Source organism: Pangasianodon hypophthalmus, chromosome 1 (genome assembly GCF_027358585.1).
Source record: "Pangasianodon hypophthalmus isolate fPanHyp1 chromosome 1, fPanHyp1.pri, whole genome shotgun sequence".
Lineage (NCBI taxonomy): Eukaryota > Metazoa > Chordata > Actinopteri > Siluriformes > Pangasiidae > Pangasianodon > Pangasianodon hypophthalmus.
Window position 1 is genome coordinate 31000360 of NC_069710.1, and position 20940 is coordinate 31021299.

Consider the following 20940-nt stretch of genomic DNA (forward strand, 5'->3'; position numbering starts at 1 on the left):
TAAATATTCAATAATTTGGTCTTTGTAATTTTGAGTTACTCAAGCCTGAGATTTATCGCACAGCAATGTTGAATTCTGGACTCTGATTGGTCAGAAGGTGTTGATTAATTTTCTAGAACAGCAGCTCTGACAGTAGTGCAGCTGCAAATCACAGGTTTATAATAATGCACTTATTATAATACATTATTGTTTCTATAGTAACAGGGACTCGTATGGTGGACACTCCTCATTTACAGATTAAAAACGTGTATAGTCGTTAATAAGGTGAGGTTTTCTGTAAGGACACACTTTGTAAGGAGTCTCCAGTGTCAGAACTTTGAAACATTCAGAGGTAAAGCAGTAACAGTTTGCATTTCTCGGTTACATTTTGTCTTATTAACTTTAAGACAGAGAAAAAAGAGAGGCTGATGAGGGAGCGACTGTTTATATCTGCTATAACGTAAGTTAAAACACGTTTTCCAACATTAAATGTAGCTATAAATGGATAAAAAGTATGGCATGGTTTTCGTTAATAAATACAAAAAATGCAATTGCTGCAAATTGCTGTGGTATAGGAGGATTTGAAACGTGTTATCGTTAGAAAATAACCAGTCTGTTGTTGATTATTTTCCTATAACAGCACACCCTGTAGTGTTTTATTCCTTATATATCTATACTGTACATAACTTTGTAAAATGCCTTGATGAACTTATGACAGGCCACTTCTCACAATTTGAATATGCGGGATTGTGTGAAAAGATCTAATTGGCTTGTTGGTTAAGATTTAACCAGAAAAGGCGTGCAGATATAGTGCACCTTGCTTAATTACATAGAAATATGCATTGTAGTAGTTTAATCCACCTGAAAATATCTTATTTGGCCCAGTGACCACCATGACACTATTCACTCCAATTTTTCAAATTAATGTTTTGTCAATCAGTTTCTGGTTTAAGGGTCTCTTCCTATTCAAGTAGACAGAAGCAGTGATAGTATCATGACTAAAAATACCTCCCTGTGAGCGTTTTCAAGATGGCCGCCAAATGCACAAACTCTACTCTAAGGACTTTGTCTTAGTGGTGGATGGTACAGAATTTACATTTAAGTAAATCAGTTCATTTGAATGTACTGTATATATGTGTGGCACCCTGGACAAACCCTTCACATGGTCAACAGTTTAACATTTTCTCCTTTTCTTCTGTGAACTACAAGTTTTCCAGAACTGAAATGAGTTTCTGTGGGCTGTCGTCGACCTGTACAGAGCGTGCAAGAGCTCTTCTCCGTTTTGATGATTACGTGATCGAGCAGGACATTTTGACAGCCGCTATCTGATCACAGGTTGAATTAACTCTGTTTCACTTTGGCATGTATCTCTCCAGAAACCTGATCATGAAATTATGAGGACATCACACTGAGCTAGCAAGGTTTTAGACGTCTTTCAGCAGACTGACTGCTTTTACTGCTGTGTTTGCTAAACTGGCTCCTTACCCGATGTCAAGGTTAGACTAAACACATAGCCGAAATAAAACCATTTCCACATCATTTTGCTAAAATATATTTTCTTAATGTAAAGACTTCAAAGTATACTATTAGAAAGAAAATCCACTTTTACTGGAAACCTGATTTTTTTGCTTGTTTTCTGTCTGTTTTCCAGATTTTGGTGACTTCCGACAGGTTTTTACAGACCATCACACATATTTCCATGTAGATTTTGTTAACTTATTGTATGCAAAATGTCCAGTCCTCGGCTTTCGTGATGGTATTGGAGCGGACTTACACCTTGGAGTCAGACTGTGATAAAAATGTCAATGTCACATAAAATGACAAAATATTTGTTTTCAATCAGAAGGCATTTCAGCACATTTTAATCATTTCAATTCAATGCAGTATGTATTTATGCAGGTCAATATTATCGTTCAATATTACAAATAAAATATTTACAGATTTCGTACTGTTTTTACTGTTGTGTGATTTTGTGTTGAATACATTTTCCCATCATTAGTGTTCATTCTTGTTAATGTTCATAAATCACAAAAAGTGATTTATAATTAACCACCAAATAATTAACAACAAGTACTGAAAGGACATTTGATTGAACACAAAATGGTGGTCTCTGATTTACAGTATGTGTATTACTTAAGTTATAATAGTAAATAGTAAAGATGTTAATATTATTGAACAGTAACATGCTTTAAGATTTTTAAGGCAAATCATTTTTGTTGAAGGGTTTCAGAAAACACAAATGTGTGGAAACCCCCGTCTTAGCCCAAACAATCCACAAATCCAGCACAAATCTAGCACATTACACCCTACTGTCTGAACACACTTTGTTTATATCTGTATTTAAGTGCAGTCAGACTCTAAAATGCTAAAACATGCTAATTTTTAATAAAAAAAGAAGCCTATAAAGATGATTTAGCTTCATGTATCCGTGCTACTGATCTCCTCCATCCAATTTTGAGTGTTAGCTCCATCTGATCTTTTTAAACTTCTCCTTTACGAACCATCAGCACCCAGACTGGCTTCCTGGGTGTACTGTTAACAGGTCAGGTAAACAATTACAGGTGTTTAAAATTTAAAGGTCACTTTGGCTCTATCAGATAGTCAGTGTTTCCAGACCATTTCAGACTCACCAGCTGAACTGAACAGATTAAGTGATTGCAAATAAATAATAGATTGTCACAAAAAAAGCAAGTAGATTCTACAAGCTAATTAAAAAGCATTAGTAAACTACACGCTTCACAAAAGCACAAATTATACTGCACATTACTACAAGACATTGATGAGTTTTAGTCATTAGCCTAAGAAGCCACACCGTTATAGGGTTAGCTTGGGAAAAAGCAGATATTTTGTAGCTCAGAGTGGCATGACGCAGCCGATATCCCCTACCTTTCATCACTGACTCTCCTCTCAGTCTTTCCTTGAGGGCTTAAAGAAGAGAAATGATGCGAACGTTTTAGATACAGAGCTTTGGAGTAGTGAGAACTGACCAGACTGGTGTGCAACAAAAAAAAGGTGTAGTTGAATAGGAATCAGACACCGCTTAGCATAAAGACTGTGTATGGATCACCATACAAAGATGAACACTCTCAGGTTCCTCTGGAATTTTTTTGTGGAAATTTGAGACAATTGTTGGGTTCATAGGTCTCAATTAACTTTAAAAAAACTCAAGATACCTTTAAGTTGGATTATTGGCAGAGATTAAAGTGGAGAACCAAGACAAAGCCGTCCTCCAGGCAGAAATCTGAAATTAAAGAAGGTTTGCTACGAGGGGTCCGGAACCCTGAGCCACTTTCATGAATGGTGTAATATCACTTAAGATGTGCTGTTATAGAAAAATAATCAGTGACGAGGCAGTGTGATCAAGCAGAGTTACCGTTAAGTTGGTTATTTCTCAACAACTGCACATCCCGAAGTGTGTTTTTCCTCTCATACCACAGCAATTTGCCAACAATTACAAGTTTTTATTTATGAAAGAATGAAAAATCTTATTTTTTAATAGTCTATAGTTATGTTATAGCAGCTATAAACAGTCGTTCCCTCACCAGCCTCTCTTTTTTCTCTAATAAGAAGGAAAAATGCAGCGGGTTACTAAGGAACCGCAAAGCATTTCCCTGACACTGGAGACTCCTTCCATAAATGTTAAATAAAATAAATATGTCCTTATTGAAATCTTCACCGTATCTACGATTAATATAAAATTGATAACGTATTAGAATGAGTGCGTTAATATAAACCTGTGATTTACGGCGGCACTACTGTCAGAGCTGCTGTTATAGGAAATTAATCAACACCTTCTGACCAATCAGATTCGAGAATCCAGCAGTGCTGTGGTATAATGATGGTTTTAATTCCATTCATGAGATTTACACCCCAAGTCACTTTAGATGTATTAGGGATTCTTCAGTTCCAAATCAACAGCAGAGGTATGGTTTTTATTTAATCCTGGTTTTGTATTCGTATTTTGGAGAACATGATATAGCTACAACAAGATCTGTAGGTTCTCATTGGGAGATTTTATGTAGTTGTGAACTTACCTGGTTTTCTCAATAACTCCTATCTGGTGGTTGAGTTCGATGAGCTCCGTCAGCTGTTTCTGTAGAGTTTCTTCTTGGCCTGTGATCTGTTTGATGAAGGCATGCTGGAGGAGATCCTGAACATTCGGCCGGAGCTCAAAGTCCTTAATCAGACACCTGAATAAAGCACAATCACACACACACAATCACACACACAGGTAGGCTCTCAGATCATGTCTGTCTATAGAGACACACATACAGTAGATATGTTAATATATACAAAAAAAAAAATAAATAAAATAAAAAATCCAGTTCCAGTCTATAATAGGGCCTATGCATGAAGTTAATCCAGATTTAATCCAAAAGTAGCCTTTGCACTATTTTAGCAACTAATTGATCTGGACCACATTTATGCCTTGTTGTTTCATTAGTCCTGAGTATGAGGATGGGGGTTGTCCACATAACAATGAAAGCATACATGTATTTCATCAAAAAAAAAAACCTTTAGATCAAAATTCGCATGGTCATAACTGATGAAGTTGGCTCCATTATGGTGAGGCAAAACCATGACTTCTATTGTGGCAACAATATTTTGAATAACGCAAGAAGTTGGTGGCCGAATGCAATGAACTCATTTGTTTCCTAGCGCTTTAATCACATGAGTTTTCTGTTGTGGTCGCCATATTTGGGACTGAATTTCTGGCTTTGCTGCATGACCTAAACATAACTAGAGGTGATAGATGGCTTATGACAGAAGAGAGTGAAAGGGACTTCGACAAATCCAATAAAACAGATTGTGATCCTTGTGTATGTACCTGATTTTGTGTAAAATGAGAGAAATCTTTGCTTTATATTATTCTCATACACAACTTTATCTCTGCACATGTGAGTGTGTAAAGAATCCCAGAGTGTTTCATCAGGAGGAAAAAAATCTCTTTGTTGTCATAGAGAAGTCAATATCAGCTAACTAACTAACAAAGTTTGCTAATGTTAGCAATACTTCCTGCTTAGATAAATCTCCCATAATGTAGCTAGCTAGCTAACATAGCTATGATGAAAATGTCTTAATGATGCACTGGCATAGTAATATTGATTCACTTCTCAAAATGGCAGCCATTATACAGTGCGACATCTCATGAAACGCAAGGATATTAACGCATGACTCAGCGATTTCAATTCAGCTAACTGTTTAAGTGGAAATGAATGCGGTTAAAATTTAAGCAGGATACAATCCAGATATGAGGCCTGACTTCAACTATATGACATTTGTAGCAAAAGCTTCCATTAATGTTCCACAGATCGGATCACTTTACAAACTCTAGCACACCAACGGACTGCTAATTCCACATTTCACTTACTTGCATATGAAATCGTTAAATTGATCGGACCAGATCTCTGGTTGTTGCAGACTCGGTGGAGGATTTCTGTTTGAGAAGGAAAGGAAAGAAAATGAAAGGTAAGAGACCATCTCTGAAATTTCTCACATGAGATCAGAGAAAACTTGATTATGTTCTGATCAGTAAGCTGATCTTAAGTTCATGGTATATAAAATAGTATATTTATGATGGGGAGGAGGTTGGAGAGGACAGGAAATACAAAACATACATTTCCCAATAGGCTGAATTCATAAATAAGGTAGAGAAGTCAACTCAAGACAACCTGACGTTCTTTAAATCCTTACAGAAAGCTCCTATGGGATTCCGATTCTTCCCAAATGTTAATGGCATTCAATCAGAATCTCATGGTAGCCACTGAATGTGAGATTTTAATTTGTTAATCTTATGCACAGTGGACTGGCTGTACTATATTGGCTCTAGGTGTGAATGAGTGTGTGTATGCTCTGTGATTCAGGGTGTATTCCCGCCTTTTTCAACCAGTATTCCCAGGATTGACTCCAGATCCACTACAAGACCAGGATAAAGTGCTTACTGAAGATAAATTAATGAATAAATAATTTTATGTGGAACATGCAGTGTGTGTCTCACATGGATGTATGATGTAATTCCAGGTTTTACATGGTGGTTATGGGAAGTTAGTGGAAGTCCAATGGCTTTCTATGGGTTTTACAGGAATTTTAAGGGGGTTCCGTGTGAATCCTACAGACAGGACAGGATTTAGATGTCTTCCATGGCAGGGTAAGAGAGTACCATTATTTTTTAAATGATTTTTCCATGAATACTCCACAGCATCTGAATGCAGAAGCCCTGATCTCCCATTAAACACCCATGAATTCCACTGGAAATCCAATGGGAACTTTCCATAAGGGAAATGAGTATGGGAAATTTCTATTGCCACTTTGCATCAGAGATCTGGAATATTACCATTAAACATTTGTCAGGCTCCACCTATCACTGATATAAATATATATTGTTTCCTTTAGCATTTAACTATCTGTTATTCTTTGTTCTACTTTTTAAAATATCACCTTAAAATTACTTTTATATTATTTAAATCAGTGTACCTTTATTCTATTTTACACACATTTTTGTTATTTTTATATTTTAGATTGTTGCAATTTTATTTCTGTCACTGCTATTATTTCTTCAATATTTACTTTATGTTCTTGTTTTACCATTTTATTTCCTTTTTTACTTCACACTATAAAGCACTTTAACCCCCTGTGTTTTAAATGTATGAAAGGTGCTATCTAAACAAAGGTTCTTCTTCTTCTTCTTCTTGTTATTATTATTATTATTATTATTATGGGTACACACTATCCTCTAATATGACCTCTGTTAGACGGTATGGTATTTGGAGGTGAGTTGGGCTTTGTGCATGGTGAGCAGTAATATAAATTCACATCTCTGTTGCTTTACATATGGCAAAACACAAGCAAACACTTACAACCAAATGCTATCAGGAGCTCCCATAAAGTCCCTCCTATTGAGATAAGCACACGCATACACACTTAACAGCGTCCCCAAGGACCCGACACCACCGCGGAACAACGCAGCTAATTAGATATCATTTACAGTCCTGTGTAAAGAGCCTTTTAGCAGTGGCATCCCAACCGCTCCAGGCGAGCGGTTCCAGCATCAGCACCCTGTCGTACGTCCCGCGAAGACAGCGATTCATTTCACTAATGGTGTGTGTGTGGTAGGGGGGAGGGCAAACATCTCAGCTTATCACACAGTGCAGCCTACAAAAACAGACACCTAACAGACGCTTTAAAAATGAGTTCTGTCCTACAAATGCTCAGACTATTAAACTGCGTTCTTATCAGCTGGAAAAAATACTGCATGTAGGGAAAAAAAAACAGGATATCTGCATTTTAAATCCAAATTCTTTTTATCATATTGGTCAGTGACAAAAAGGACACTCACTGTGTGTTCTTAGTGTTTTGTTTTGACATTGTACTTTTTCCTTTTTCAGTCACAACACTGACAACGAACGTTTAATGACGAATCGTGGCCAGTATAGCAATAATGTTCAACAACATGAAACAGAATGTACAGGCTTCACCTAAAATAAAACTAAAACTAAAATACATAGTTAAGAACCCGTAACTAGGTAAAGAACCTGTGTGAGAAGAGTGTGGAGTACTTCCTTGAAAGCTCTATGTAGAGCCATTTAACCATTTTCTAGGATACGAAATTTGTTTTCCAAACAAGTTTTCATGAACAACAGAAAAATTCTTGTGTAAAAGCTCCTATGAACAAGTTTATACTTTGATATATCTTCAGGTCTTTCAGATGAGAAAAGACTTTAGAGCATTTAACTCAACCATTCAAACATTTCAAGAAACAGATTTTGCATACATTTTTGTAAATTTCTAGATTTTGTGTTCAGTTAAAATTTCCAGTGTGTGATAATGAACAGAATTAGAAAAAAATAACTAAAGGTATGGTGTGAAGTAAGCTTTGTGAACACCACAATGTTGCCAGATTAAACAATAAGTATGAAGATGATCAGTTCCCACCCTTTCACAAAAACCTTCCCTTTTGTAACATGATCTAATCCTATTCCCCACGGGGAAACAAAAAATACAAAACACCACTCCCTCACGTCTACGTTCACATCTACAACTGACGCAAACCACCGATAGCTCTACGCATGTTCCTAAGGGTTCTTTGTAGAGAGCTAAAACAAGCTACATTTTTAAAGAACAAAGAAAATTTCATGAAAAAATCCCTTTCGGGAGCTAAGATCCCCAAATTACCCAAGAAACCACTAAGGAAACATTTTTTTCTTAGACTATATAGTAAATGTTAAAGGTAATAGAAAGAGTTTACAGTAGAACCCATTTTGGAAGATAATATAAGAACCCTAAATTACCCAAGGAACCACTGAGGAACCATTTTCTTCTTCGAGTATTTAGTAACCATTGAACACTCTAGACAGAGTTTTAAGTAGAAGGCCTTTAGCTACCCCATTAGGAAGCTAAGAACCGTATTTAGTAACCATTGAAGGTTCTAGTGAGTGTTTCAAGTAGAACCCATTTAGGAAGCTAAGAACCCTTTTAGAAACTCTGTGAGCTACCCCTTTAAGACGTTTAAGAACTCTTCTTCGAGTATATAGTAGCTGTTGAAGGTACTAGCAAGAGTTTAAAGTAGAACCCCTTTAGGAAGGAAAGAAACCTAATTTACCTAAGGAAGGAAACGTTTATATTAAGGAAACATTTTTTTTTTAGAGTATACAGTATAGTAAGCATGGAAGGTTTTCCAGAAAGTTTCAAGTGCAACCCCTTTAATAAGATAAGAAACCTAAATTCCACAAGGAACCACTGAGCAAACTTTTTTTCCCAGCGCATATAATAACCATTGAAGGTTCTAGAGAGAATTTGAAGTAGAATCCCTTTGGGAAGCTCAGAACCATTATTGGAGTATATAATAACCGTTGAAGGTTATAAAGAGAGTTTCAAGTAGAACCCTTTTAGGAAGCTAAGAACTCTAGGTTACCCACAGAACTGTGAGTGCACTGTATAGGAACGATATGACATCATATTAGTCTTTTTAAAATTGTTTCTTGCTTTTATGTTACATCATATAACATTTGACAGCTAAGAAAAAAAAACACTATTACTTTTTTCAGTCGAAATTTTCTATCCCTGGTTTTTCTGGGCTTAAAGGCAAGATCTTGTTTTTTAAATCTGATGGTCTAGAAGCTTCTAAACCCCATATAAATACCCCATCTCGTATAGTTCTACTCAAGAAAAATCTGTCGACCGCTGAGGCGTGAACAACATGCAAATGACTTGCATAATCTGGACTGATTTAAGAGGCTGCTTAACCTGACATTTCCCCTGTATAAATATTAACGTATCTTTTGGACTCAAGTCATTGACTCTGAATATGGCCTTTAGTAAATAAGAGTCCTGGAATGACCACAGAACAGTGTTCATGATTACAGCAGCAGTTCCATCAATAAGAAAGGAATAAAACTACTAATACTAATAGTTATATAGAAGACTGATGAAATGAAGTCCTGGCAGTCCTGGGTTTAGTATTGGACTCAGATATTTAGACATACATAAACACCCATAGTTGTGAGATCTGACCCAGTAACAACTCTCTTTTAGGGCTGTTTATTTGTGCCTTTGCCTCAGGCTCTTTCATCTCCTCCTGCCTGTCTGAATCAGTTTCTGCTCTGGCTGTGTCTCATTCCCATCGAGTGCCAGGAGGCAGAGTGCAGGCATCTCCTGCCCAAATCAGACAGCTCAATCTGGGCTAGTCCTCAGGGCTGGACCTCTTTTCTGCTCTCTTTTTTTTTTTGGATGATAACTCTCTCTAACAACTCGAGATCGAGAGAGAGAGAGAGAGAGAGAGAGAGAGAGAGAGAGAGAGAGAGAGAGAGAGTTAACAGTACCAAAGAAAACCTATTATACTACTGATGATGTTTTCCTCAAACTTTACATTACAGCCCTATTCAGATTGGATTAGTGAAGATGGGTAATGGAATAATTCACAGACTCCTGTCCAAATCTATCATTTCAGTAATTTATTATAGATCAGAAGAAATAACCCCAGGTAATATATTTCCTATCTGAACTGACGTCCTGTAGAAAAAGAGGCGTTGAGAGGAAGTATTCACTCGCTCTAGTCTTTTGCCAAAACCAAAATAAAACCAAGTTTAAAACACAGAACAATAAAATATAGACCATGTTTTACCTATGGATGTGTCAGAGAAGCCAGAGGTTTTAGGTAAATTATAAATTCATAATTGTAAATTCATAGCACATGTACAGCCTGCAGACATATTATGGTCATGTGACCAACTAGCTATCCTGCACAACCTACAACACACACTTTTAATAAACATTAAAACAATCTGTATTAAAATGAAGTGCGTGTAGTATGGAATTTTATTTGGGTGATTTATACAGATTCACATATCCTGTATGAAACAATTATAATTACTGCAACCGTCCTCCGATAAGTTTACATAACAGACATCTGTCTGAAAAATCTGTACTTGTATCTGTTTCATGCTCTGAATACCTGTGTGTTCAGAATTAAACCCGAAATGGGTGTGGCCTAAACCGGAAAGGAAAGGATTTTTTTTTCTTTCTTTCATAAGTATATTTATGATGAAATAATAAAATTATTATTATTATTGTTGTTGTTGTTGTTGTTGTTTTATTTTTAAATCAAATAATAAACACTGGGGAACATAGAGGAAAAAAAACCCAAACTTTATTAATTCTGACTCTGACAGTTCCTCAACCTCAGCTACATCACTCGAGTTTCAGTCTCATGAGTTCAGTTATTATATTTGCCTCCCTGCGATATTTTCGAATGAATTTAGTTAGTAATATTTCCCAAAATATAAACAAACTAGTACCTTCATTTTCTTTTTAATACACATGGTCTTTGTTTGTCCTGTGAGCTTCATATCTGACCACTCGGTCTTGCTCACAATGTTTTAAAGATTCACAGTCCTGATGTTACAAAGCCTTTTTTTTTAAAAAAAAATAATATAACATAATCTGTTTATTCCATATAATGGAATGATTTTCCTTTAATATTTACACATGATATATTACTGCAATCCAACTGTAACAGTGCACCATCCTCAGTAGTTATGATATAATTACACGTATAGTGTATGCCTAAATACACATGTATTAGAGACATGTACTATAAAGTGGGGCAGATTTATTTAGCACCGTGATGACATCAGCATGCTGTTCATTACAGGATGATCTCTGAAGTTACAGTAGGAACTCAGGCCATGTCCTTATTCAAACGCATCAATTCTGCATTACACGCATGTGCACTCATTCGGCCGTGAATGAGTAGTAAAGCCAAAGCTCTGTTTCATTATTGACTCCTAAACAGTCAGAACAGGAAAGCGTGTGTGTGTAATCCAGCAGAGAGAACTAATAACGTGTACAGCAGCAGTCAGAAAGATCTCTACACTGTGCTGTGATGACTATGCTCTATGTGCCTTCAAGCAAAATACAACAGAAATGGTTATGTGTGGCTGTGCAGCAGTTCTTTGTGTGAGTGTGATTGAGTGCGTGGTTGAATGTGTGTGTGTGTGTGTGTGTGTGTGTGTGTTTGTCAGGGCAGGTCAGGAAACACCATCAAGATGACACAAGATGATAACAGGGTTATAAGAGTGAAGGTAGAGGACAGTAAACAACCAGCTTTCACCTACAGCCACATCAACCCCCACCATATGCAACCTAGAACACCATTTTAGTTCTTCAGATCAGCGACTTAAGATCAAAAGTTACCCCTATATTCTTTCCTTATATTGTGCAGTTCATGCAACTTTTTTTTTCTTAAATAAAAGCATCTAAAAATGGGGTTTTCAATAGTGCCTTTAAACACAAATACTTCCCTTTAATCCAGGGATAGAAAATGTGGACAGAAGAAGCAGGTAGAGTATTTTTTTCCTTTGCTGTCAAATATATATTATGTAACATAAAATAAATAGATCATTTAAAAACTAACAAATAAGAAAGACTAATATAAAGATGGCAAACATTAAAATAAATCTAATAGGAGTGTAGTATTGTATATTGTTAATATATTGCTGCATGAACAGTCGTAGTTGTAATTATCACATAAATCACTGCAATATTTGAATTAATTTAACAACATGGTTCATTTTTCATAAAATAGCACTTGATCCAGCACATCCTATTATTTTGCATTTTATTTTTCTTTGACAGTTAGTCAGGCACAAGAATCAGTGACACTACAAGATACCAAATCGAGGGTGTGAGATTGTAATGTGTGTGTTGGGATGCTATGTGATTTTATAAGACGACTTTTATTTTGCTAATTTAAACTGTTAATTCGATGCGGTCTCCTGTAAAGAAAATGTGCACATAGTCTGAAGGTTAATCTGATGGAGCCCTCGTCTGCTTCACTTACAGCTCACAATAAAGTTCCTTCATAACTTTATTCATAAAAAAATTCAGTCTTTGCTATAAGCTGTGTCTCCGATTAAGATGCTGTCTTCTGCAATGTCTTCCAAGAAAAAAATCATTGAATAGCATCAGATTATTGTATTTAATATTGGTTTATATTCTATAGATTTGTTTTGAACGTATTTACTGGCAAAATATAAAGTTCATCCTGACATATTGTGGTTACAGTAAACTGTCAGACAGTGGTGCTGGACTTAATACTGCTCCTCACTCGAGATATCATCATGCAGGAAAAATCAAGTTCAAGGTCGGAATTACAGGTAGCTGAGACACGCCTACAATTTATCCAAACTCCACCCCTTATGTGCACGCAACTTTCATGTATCTTCTGAATAGTGCTTAAATCCAGAGTTACATTTGAGGTCTAAATATTGATGTACACAGTTTCATAAAGCAGGGAAATCATGTGACAGGTCATGTGGCTGATCTTATAGTTTGTTGTTGAGCTGAGGATTCTGGGAAATGGACTGAGACTGTCCTAAAAGCAGCTATGAGTAGCACAGCTAAGAGAGTACTCTATGTCAGCCTTAGGATGCACATGAATCAGAGAGTCAGCCATTTTCATATAGGAAATGTAACACAAACTCCCTGAGAGCAGCTCACATGAGGTACAAAGGCAACAACAATAACGTCAAAATAATCTCACCATGCAATCTCTATTCAAAATGACACAAAGCTAATCCTGAGAAGGTGGAGGAAATCAAAGCAGAGCTTCAGTGGCCGCAGGGGTTGTTTTGAAGGACACGTTACGTAAATAAGGGCATGTCACCTTGGGATTTTGAAGAGAGCCCTCATGGGGTGGAGGTCTGCCAAGGGTGGGTCTCCATCTCCCAGCTCGACGGCAGTAATACCGAGAGACCAGACATCACAACGAGCATCGTATGTCGAATCCAACTGCTGCTCACATGCTATGACCTGTAATAAGCATTTAATATGTTGTTACATTTCAATAGATACTGTATATACAGGGATGGCTGGTATAAATGGGCTAGCTAGATCTCAAGACATCAATGTAATATTTATTTTTGCATTTATTTTAACAAATTAAGGTGGAATATTTTGGAATATTTTTTGATAATGATAAACAATGACAGAGATATGCTAGCTAGCCTGTGCACACGGCATGGTCTGTGAGGGCAATATGGAGCAGGAGCTGTAAAAAAACAAGTATTTTTTTGTGAATTTTGGGCCAAATTTTAGATAAATAGGGTTTCATTTTGGAGTTTAATAAAGCAGGGTTTAGGACGGGCTACTGGAGCAAACTTCATCCAATAGTATGGTACTTTATGGCAGTTGGCAACATGAGACCCAAACTGTCTCATCCTATTTACAATACATTATTTTCATAAAGTGACAAAAGACATTATAAGTTTATAAGTTTAGATTTAATGTCTTAAACCACACACTGTTTACACACTTAGCATAAATTACATAATGACATAATCAGTCCTGACATCGTACATTATGACACCAATAATGAATATGAAAGGTTAAGTTGTATTACACATCGTACAGTTTTTGGGAAACATGCTGCTAGAATATATATATATATATATTAAGCTTCACATCACACTGTTAAATTACAATATGAAATTGACACAATACAGTTTACCTGATGTCATGGCACATTGTTAAACTTCATGTCCTTTCACTCGAGGAAAAAAAACTCCTCCTCCGACTGAAAAGGCTTCAGGTTTAATCTTCGGTTTCAGATTTAAAATAGCTTTACTCTAAATAAAAATTTTTCTTCAGACTCAGGGCTGTGATTTCTCTTCCCTCAAGCTCCGATCATATCTATTTCCCACAATACAACGTGAATGTGGCTTGTGTACGCTTAGTGCGAAGTCCGCCACGACTCCACATAAACTTTATGCAAAGTGTGAGGGCACGGCAGCAGCGTTATTTGCAATTCATACCTTTACAGTACATTTCAAGAAGACACTCCTATCAGTCAGAGCATGTCTAAATTTCACTCGCAGTTTGTGATTTCTTTTTAAATAAATAAAGATAATGGAGGATGAAACATTAAGAAAATATTACCTCAGGGGCCATCCAGAACGGCGTTCCGACGGAGGTGTTCCTCCGGAGACGCGTGTTGGTTAGCTGAGCTGATACACCTGAGAGACGGAGAAAAACTTCAATCATTAAAGAGCCAATTACAAATTCCTAAATTTCCCAAATTGTGGAAGCACCAGTACAAGCAGGCTGTTAGCATTTCAGACACACATCCAAACAAACCATCGTGTTCAACTGAATGTGGTTTTAACCATTAAGAATGATTGTCTATGTGGTAGCGGTCTGACCATATGCAAAATTCATAGAAACTCAGTATGACAGTATTTGTGTCAGAGCTAGCACACTGAGCAGAACTGTGTCGATGTTACATGTTGCGTTAGCAGGTATTTCCCACATGAGGACATTTGAAAGTCGTCCACGCTGTTATTTGAAATAACACTGAAATGCATCATGTTGAAATGATGCACCACAGCTGGAACTTACATCTAACATGTATACCAACTAAGTACAATGTAACTATATCATTACTTCGTGTACATAAATAGTTTCAGTATGCCATGATACTATAGTATAGAATAGTGTGTATAATATCTAGGTTCAAATACTAAATAAGCATAAATGTTATAACATTAGGTATGAAACAATACATCCAAATTAGTAGCGTGAAGAAAGCTCTATTTAATTAATTTGCCCCACGTTCATCAAAAGCTTTCTGATGCACTACTACTGCCTGTTTGTCTGCACTCAGATGATATCACTCACCATTTATGATGATCTACAGGCAAAATATAAATTGTTTCAAAAGAAAAATTATAAAATTCCCATCAATCAAGAGCAGCAGTGAGAGAACATTTGAATAGAAAGCAAAAGGAAAAGAAGAGGAGATTTGTGTATCTTGAGACTGGAAAAAGGAAAAAAAGGACTTTGGTAGGTATGTGTGTCATTCTTATGATTTTTGTCTGTTGATTTTGTGTATCTTATGGGTTTCAGCTCCAGAATGTGATTTGGTGACACTGAAAACAAAGAGTGTGTGGTTAACAAAGAAAAACCTGAGACTGTAGTCTGGGGCTTGTGTGCAATCACTGTGTATAATAGGTACCTTCTTTATTTCTGTAAAGCTGCTTTGTGGCAATGTCCATTGTTAAAAGTGCTATACAAATAAAATTGAATTGAATTGAATTCTTCCTAACACACTCTCTGGTGTGTGTGTGGCAAATAATCATCAAAAGTTGAATATTAGTCTGAATATTAAACACACATTCGTGTTCTTCTATCATTTTGAGGACCTTCCATTGACAACGTAATGATTAGATAATTATCGCTATGCTACACCGGACCCTCACTGTAACCTTAACTTCAGTTTCCAGAAAGAAAAAAATGTTTTGTTTCTTTTAGTCTTTCAAACAAACACTGTATTTTGTGAGGACCAGGCGATTATGAGGACATTTGACGATTTCCTATCACTGAGCCTCATTTCAGTAAATGCTTTCAGCCAAATGGAAGTAAAACTTACAAAAGTTTCTCTGATTTTCTTTGTACTGAAATATGTATAATTAAAATCACTGAGAAAGAGAGCCGAAATAACAGAATGGCGACTAAACAGTGAGAGAACACCTCCTAAGTGCAGCATTTGCTAAATCTTCCAGTAATGCAGCTCAGCCACTGCAGCGCATCAGCAACCATAGACACACACTATCTCTTCCTCCTTTTATAGGGCATCATTACTTTTATCCTAATTCTTATTTGTCTGAATATTCAGATTTGTTTTGGATCATTTTCTTGAACAAAATGTTCATTAAACTGGTGTATAACTGGAATAAATAAGTGATGTAAACTTGACAGCGTAATCTGTATATAAAATCGCACAATTATACAATCTGAAGCTGATCAATTGAGGCTCACATTAGTGAGTCTCCTTATACTGTACGTAAATTTACACAAACCCAGAAGCGAAACCTAGGATATAGGAACTTTTTCCCAAAATCACTGGATTTTCATGAATACATTTGTTTGTGTCCAGTTTGATAAATGAAGCCCATTGTTAGGACATTTGTTCATTTTGGTCCTCACAAAAACACACACTAATGGAAATGAAGCAGGTTGTAGACCTCTGCATGGTGTGCACCATGATAAATTGTGCATGCAGTTTAGTGGCCGTGATGTGGCTTATTTACAGAGAATAGTTGTCAGAATGACGTCCCATGCAAAGTCGAGGGAGGAAAAAAATAAATGAGACTTCTTTCACCATGAAAACTTCATGACATACCCATGACACCTAAAAATCAACGATTTTGTTTAAAACTCATCTATTTTGGTATGCAAAGGCTTTTACAGTCAATAAGCACAAGGTTTATGTCATGCATGACGATGAAGAAAGGTAAATCCAACCATCCAGCTGAGCAGTAGAGCATTAAGGTCAGGGAGTAATTTGCAAATTATGATGTTCAAGAACACCAAAAGAGCAACTGACTGAGAGGAAAAAGTTTCGGAAAGTGTGGACACAACAGAGCTGCAAATGCTACTAATATAAACTCTGGGGATGAAAAGGAATGAGTATTTCTTGATGCAGGAACATTCTGACTCATTATTAAAGTGATACTCTGCTAACATGTGACGAAGCACAAAAAAAAGACGCACACACACACACACACACACACACAGGGCAAATGACACAATCACTTTTTGTTTGAGTGTCTAAAGCTTCAAAAACACAGTGTTCCTTTAAAATGGCACACGTATCACATTCGAGGTAGCGAGACGGCATGCATGACAAGCTGGAGCCTCTCTGTTGTACGTCTCTGTTCACACGGCATAACAATAAAAATTGCAAGAGTCATGTTTGGGAAAGAGGTGGAGCGTTAATTTTTGTGAATATAATATCCACATGTCTGTACAGAGTGTCAGATTAGCATATTAGCTGTTCATCAAAACAGCAACAGTGCTCGGTGGCAGGCAGCACTTTCTCAAAGTTTCAAAATATGAGTGATTGAGAGTGCGCACTGCTCTAATAAAGCAGGAAAATTGTATTTTGTAGTGTTTATAACTAAAAAAAAAGGCTATACCACTGTCAGCAAGCAACAGAAAGCAGACCCATAAGCCATGGAAATACAAGTCGAAGTTTAGCATTTACACTGAATGTTAAGACATATTTACATTGAAATGCTTGTGTACTGAAAAAAAAATCATCTTGGATCTAGCTAAGTTAGGGGCCAAACACCGAAGCTGCCAGAACCCTATAGTGTTTGTCTGTGTTCTTCTTCTTATTATTATTATTCTATGCTGGAAGTCTATGGCAGCCCCAGAACCGTACGGTAAAAAGTTGTGAAATTTGGTGCACTGATTGGGCATAGTGCCAATAGTCATTTCACCAATTTTGGGCTCCGCTAATCAATGCCTCTAGCGCCACCATTGGATCAAATTTCATGGTCAATTTTTGCTTTTAGCGTTTGAACCATTTGACAGAGGAATGAAATTCTTTTTCCACATGAATCCTTCACTCATGCTGATATCAATGGGATGATCATTGTATTGGATTTTCCGCCATTTTGATTTTTTTAAAAAAAACCTTTAGTATTCACAGCCCATAATTTTTGTTCAATCCTCACCAAATTTGGCTCAAATGATGTCCACAAAAGTCCAAGTAGAACATAGTTTGATATTCAAAAGCTTTTGTCTGTAACACACAAACGAATTTGAAGGCAAAGCCACCAAACTGGAAATGAGGCGATATCCAGACAACAGCTTGATGGATTGACATTAAATTTGAGAATACTTATAGGGACAGCACCCCCAGGGGCCCCCACAATTTTCATCTCGTTTGACCACTAGTGAGTGCTAAGATATGACAACCTATGTTTTTTCTATTTACTCTGTAACCATTTGGATTAAGTTTATAATTCTGGTATCACCTGATTTCTGACCTGATGCTGAGTCATGTCAATGCAAACATTTTCCATACACCATTTCTCAATTTCTGCCATTACAAAAAAATAGGATGTTTGGCTATATCTCAGCAACGCTTTGACAATTTTGCACCAAACTTCTCAGACACCTAAAGAATAATGTGTTGATTTAGGCTATTAGGCTATTTTCATCTCATTTTACCTCTAGGTGGTGCTATAATCAGGAAAAATATGCTTTTCCCATTGATTCCTTGGAAGTTTCTAAAGTCAGCTGGTGTAAAAAAAAAAAAAAATTGCATGGACATCTTTGTATTTTATGAACAATTTGGAATGTCTTGAAAACCCTTTAAAACTTTTCACAGCCTTCAATTTTTGTTCAATCCTCACCACTTTTGGCTCAGATCATCTTCAGACCAAGCTGCACAAAAGTTGTCTTTTGATATAGTGATTTTTGATATTCAAAACCATTCACCCATAGCATGCTGACGGTGAAATATTGACAGTCAAACACATGTATGAATTCACAAAATCATGTAAAGGTGACAGCGACTCATCCAACTGAATCCAGCGCTATATTATACATGCTTGTAGATGCCCACTGCGAGTTGAAAAAAGCAATGTTGAGCCCTACCATGCAGAGTATACAAAGCCTTTCCTACTAGAATGTTAAAAAAGCACATTGAGCTCTGAAACCTGATATTTTAACAGATGCTTTGCCTCATTAGAGACAAGAAACTGTGCGTGTGTTTTTTTTTTTTTACTATTGTTATGAATTTCTATGACTTTTTTCAGGATTAGTGTATTTTTAGTAACATAACTAAGTGCTGAAACCTTTGTAGACATAAAAAGTATGAATCACGTGTACACACAGTAAAGGTTGCTTAAACTGCACAGAAGTCCAGGCATACCAAAATCGTACAGTTAAGGTAACGATAAAACTCCTATATGTGGAACAGAAAGTGTTTCATTCTGTTTATGACAGTAATTTCCCAACGCTAATAATTTTTATTTGTTAATCAACAGCACATCATATTTTTATCCATTTATAGTTACAGCTGTGGTACATCCATTTGTTAAACAAGGTAGTCCCTGTTCCATGAAGGGATGCACATGGTCAGCAACAATAACAATTGGTATTAACGGGCCTAAAGTGTGCCAAGAAAACATTCCCCACATCACAGGTGTTCCTAATAAAGTGCTTGTGTGTGTGTGTGTGGTAGTGCATCCAGTTGAAAAGAATCCTGTATCCTGTACATCCTGTGTGTGTTTGTACTGTTGATTTTCACCTGACTTTTCCCAATCTTTATGTTTTATGAGCTCTTTTGCATCTGTTGGTGTGGTATTCAATTTGAATAAAAATGATGAAGGTGAATGTTAGGGTTTAGGGGTGTGTTTAGTGCTCATATTTTTTAATTGGTTGATATTCTAGAGAGTCCAAACTATCATTGCAGCCTGTATGAAATCAGATATTTCTGTAATACAGTCTTGCTTGGAACAGCAAGGCCAATTCTTTTGTTTTCGCTCTACACTGAAGACATCAGGAACTGAAAGCAGAATTTCAGCTTTCATTTCCTGATATTTACATGTAGATGTGTTAAATAACTTAGAATGTGGTACCTTTTGTTTGAACCCACCCATTTTTCAAGTGATCAAAAATACTGGAACATGTGACAGACAGTTGTTTCTTGTTGCCCAGGCATGCCTTGTTAGATTGATTGCTTAAACAGTTAATATCCCTGAATGTCTACTCTTGGTTTGAGCCCTGAGTTTCGCCTGTAAAACTGCATCTGTTGTTAAAAAGGTAAACCAACATGAAGACCAGAGTGCTGTCTATAGGAGAAAGGAAACCATTTTGAAGCTGAGAAACAAAGAAATAGAGAGATGAGCCACAAAAGTTCTGGAACCAAGATTAACCTCTACCAAAGTGACAGAAAGGCCAAAGTGTGGAGAAAGAAAGGATCTGCTCATGATCCAAAGCATATAAGCTCTCTGATCAAGCATGGTGGAGGTAATGTCATGGCTTGGGCTTGCATGGCTGCTTCTGGAACGTGCTAATCACTAATCTTTCCTGATGATGGAACTCATGATGGTAGCAGCAGAATGACTTCATTGGGAGGAACGTCATCATGCATTAAGACAATGACACAAAACACATTGCCAACTCAACAAAAGACTTCAGCAGAGGAAAAAGGTGGGAGGTTCTAGACTGGCCAAGTCAATCACCAGATCTTAACCCAACTGAGCAGCATTTCACCTCCTGAAGAGGAGACTGAACAGAGACAAACAACAAACAACAACTGAAAGAGGCTGCATCTGAAAAGCATCACAAAAGAAGAATGCGAGAGTTTGATGATGTCAGTGGGTCACCGACTTGATGCAGTTATCGAACGCAAGGGATATGCAATCAAATATTAAGCATTATTTACTTTAATTTACTTCAAGACTATCTGTTCCAATAATTTTGCTCCACTAAAAATTGGGTGCTCTGCCACTAAAGGTGCCATGTTTTAAGATATTTAAAACATTTAGATGCAAATATCAGGAAATGAAAGCTGAAATTCTGATCTACCGTCTCATATTTAGCTTTTGATCTCAAACCCAAATGTCTTCAGCGTATAGCAAAAACAAAACAATTGACCCTGCTGTTCCA

General features: G+C 36.7%; 1 protein-coding gene across 1 annotated transcript in view; it reads right to left on the minus strand.

Moving 5' to 3' along the window:
* Positions 1 to 20940, minus strand: part of LOC117597071 (myosin-IIIa-like) — a 71148-nt gene that overhangs the window by 13796 nt on the left and 36412 nt on the right. Inside the window, exons 6-9 of the mRNA XM_053237453.1 lie at positions 14413 to 14489; positions 13142 to 13287; positions 5351 to 5416; positions 4014 to 4169 (exon numbers count right to left, since the gene is read on the minus strand). Of these exons, the coding sequence (XP_053093428.1) occupies positions 4014 to 4169; positions 5351 to 5416; positions 13142 to 13287; positions 14413 to 14489 (445 nt within the window). The remainder of the gene's footprint in view (positions 1 to 4013; positions 4170 to 5350; positions 5417 to 13141; positions 13288 to 14412; positions 14490 to 20940) is intronic.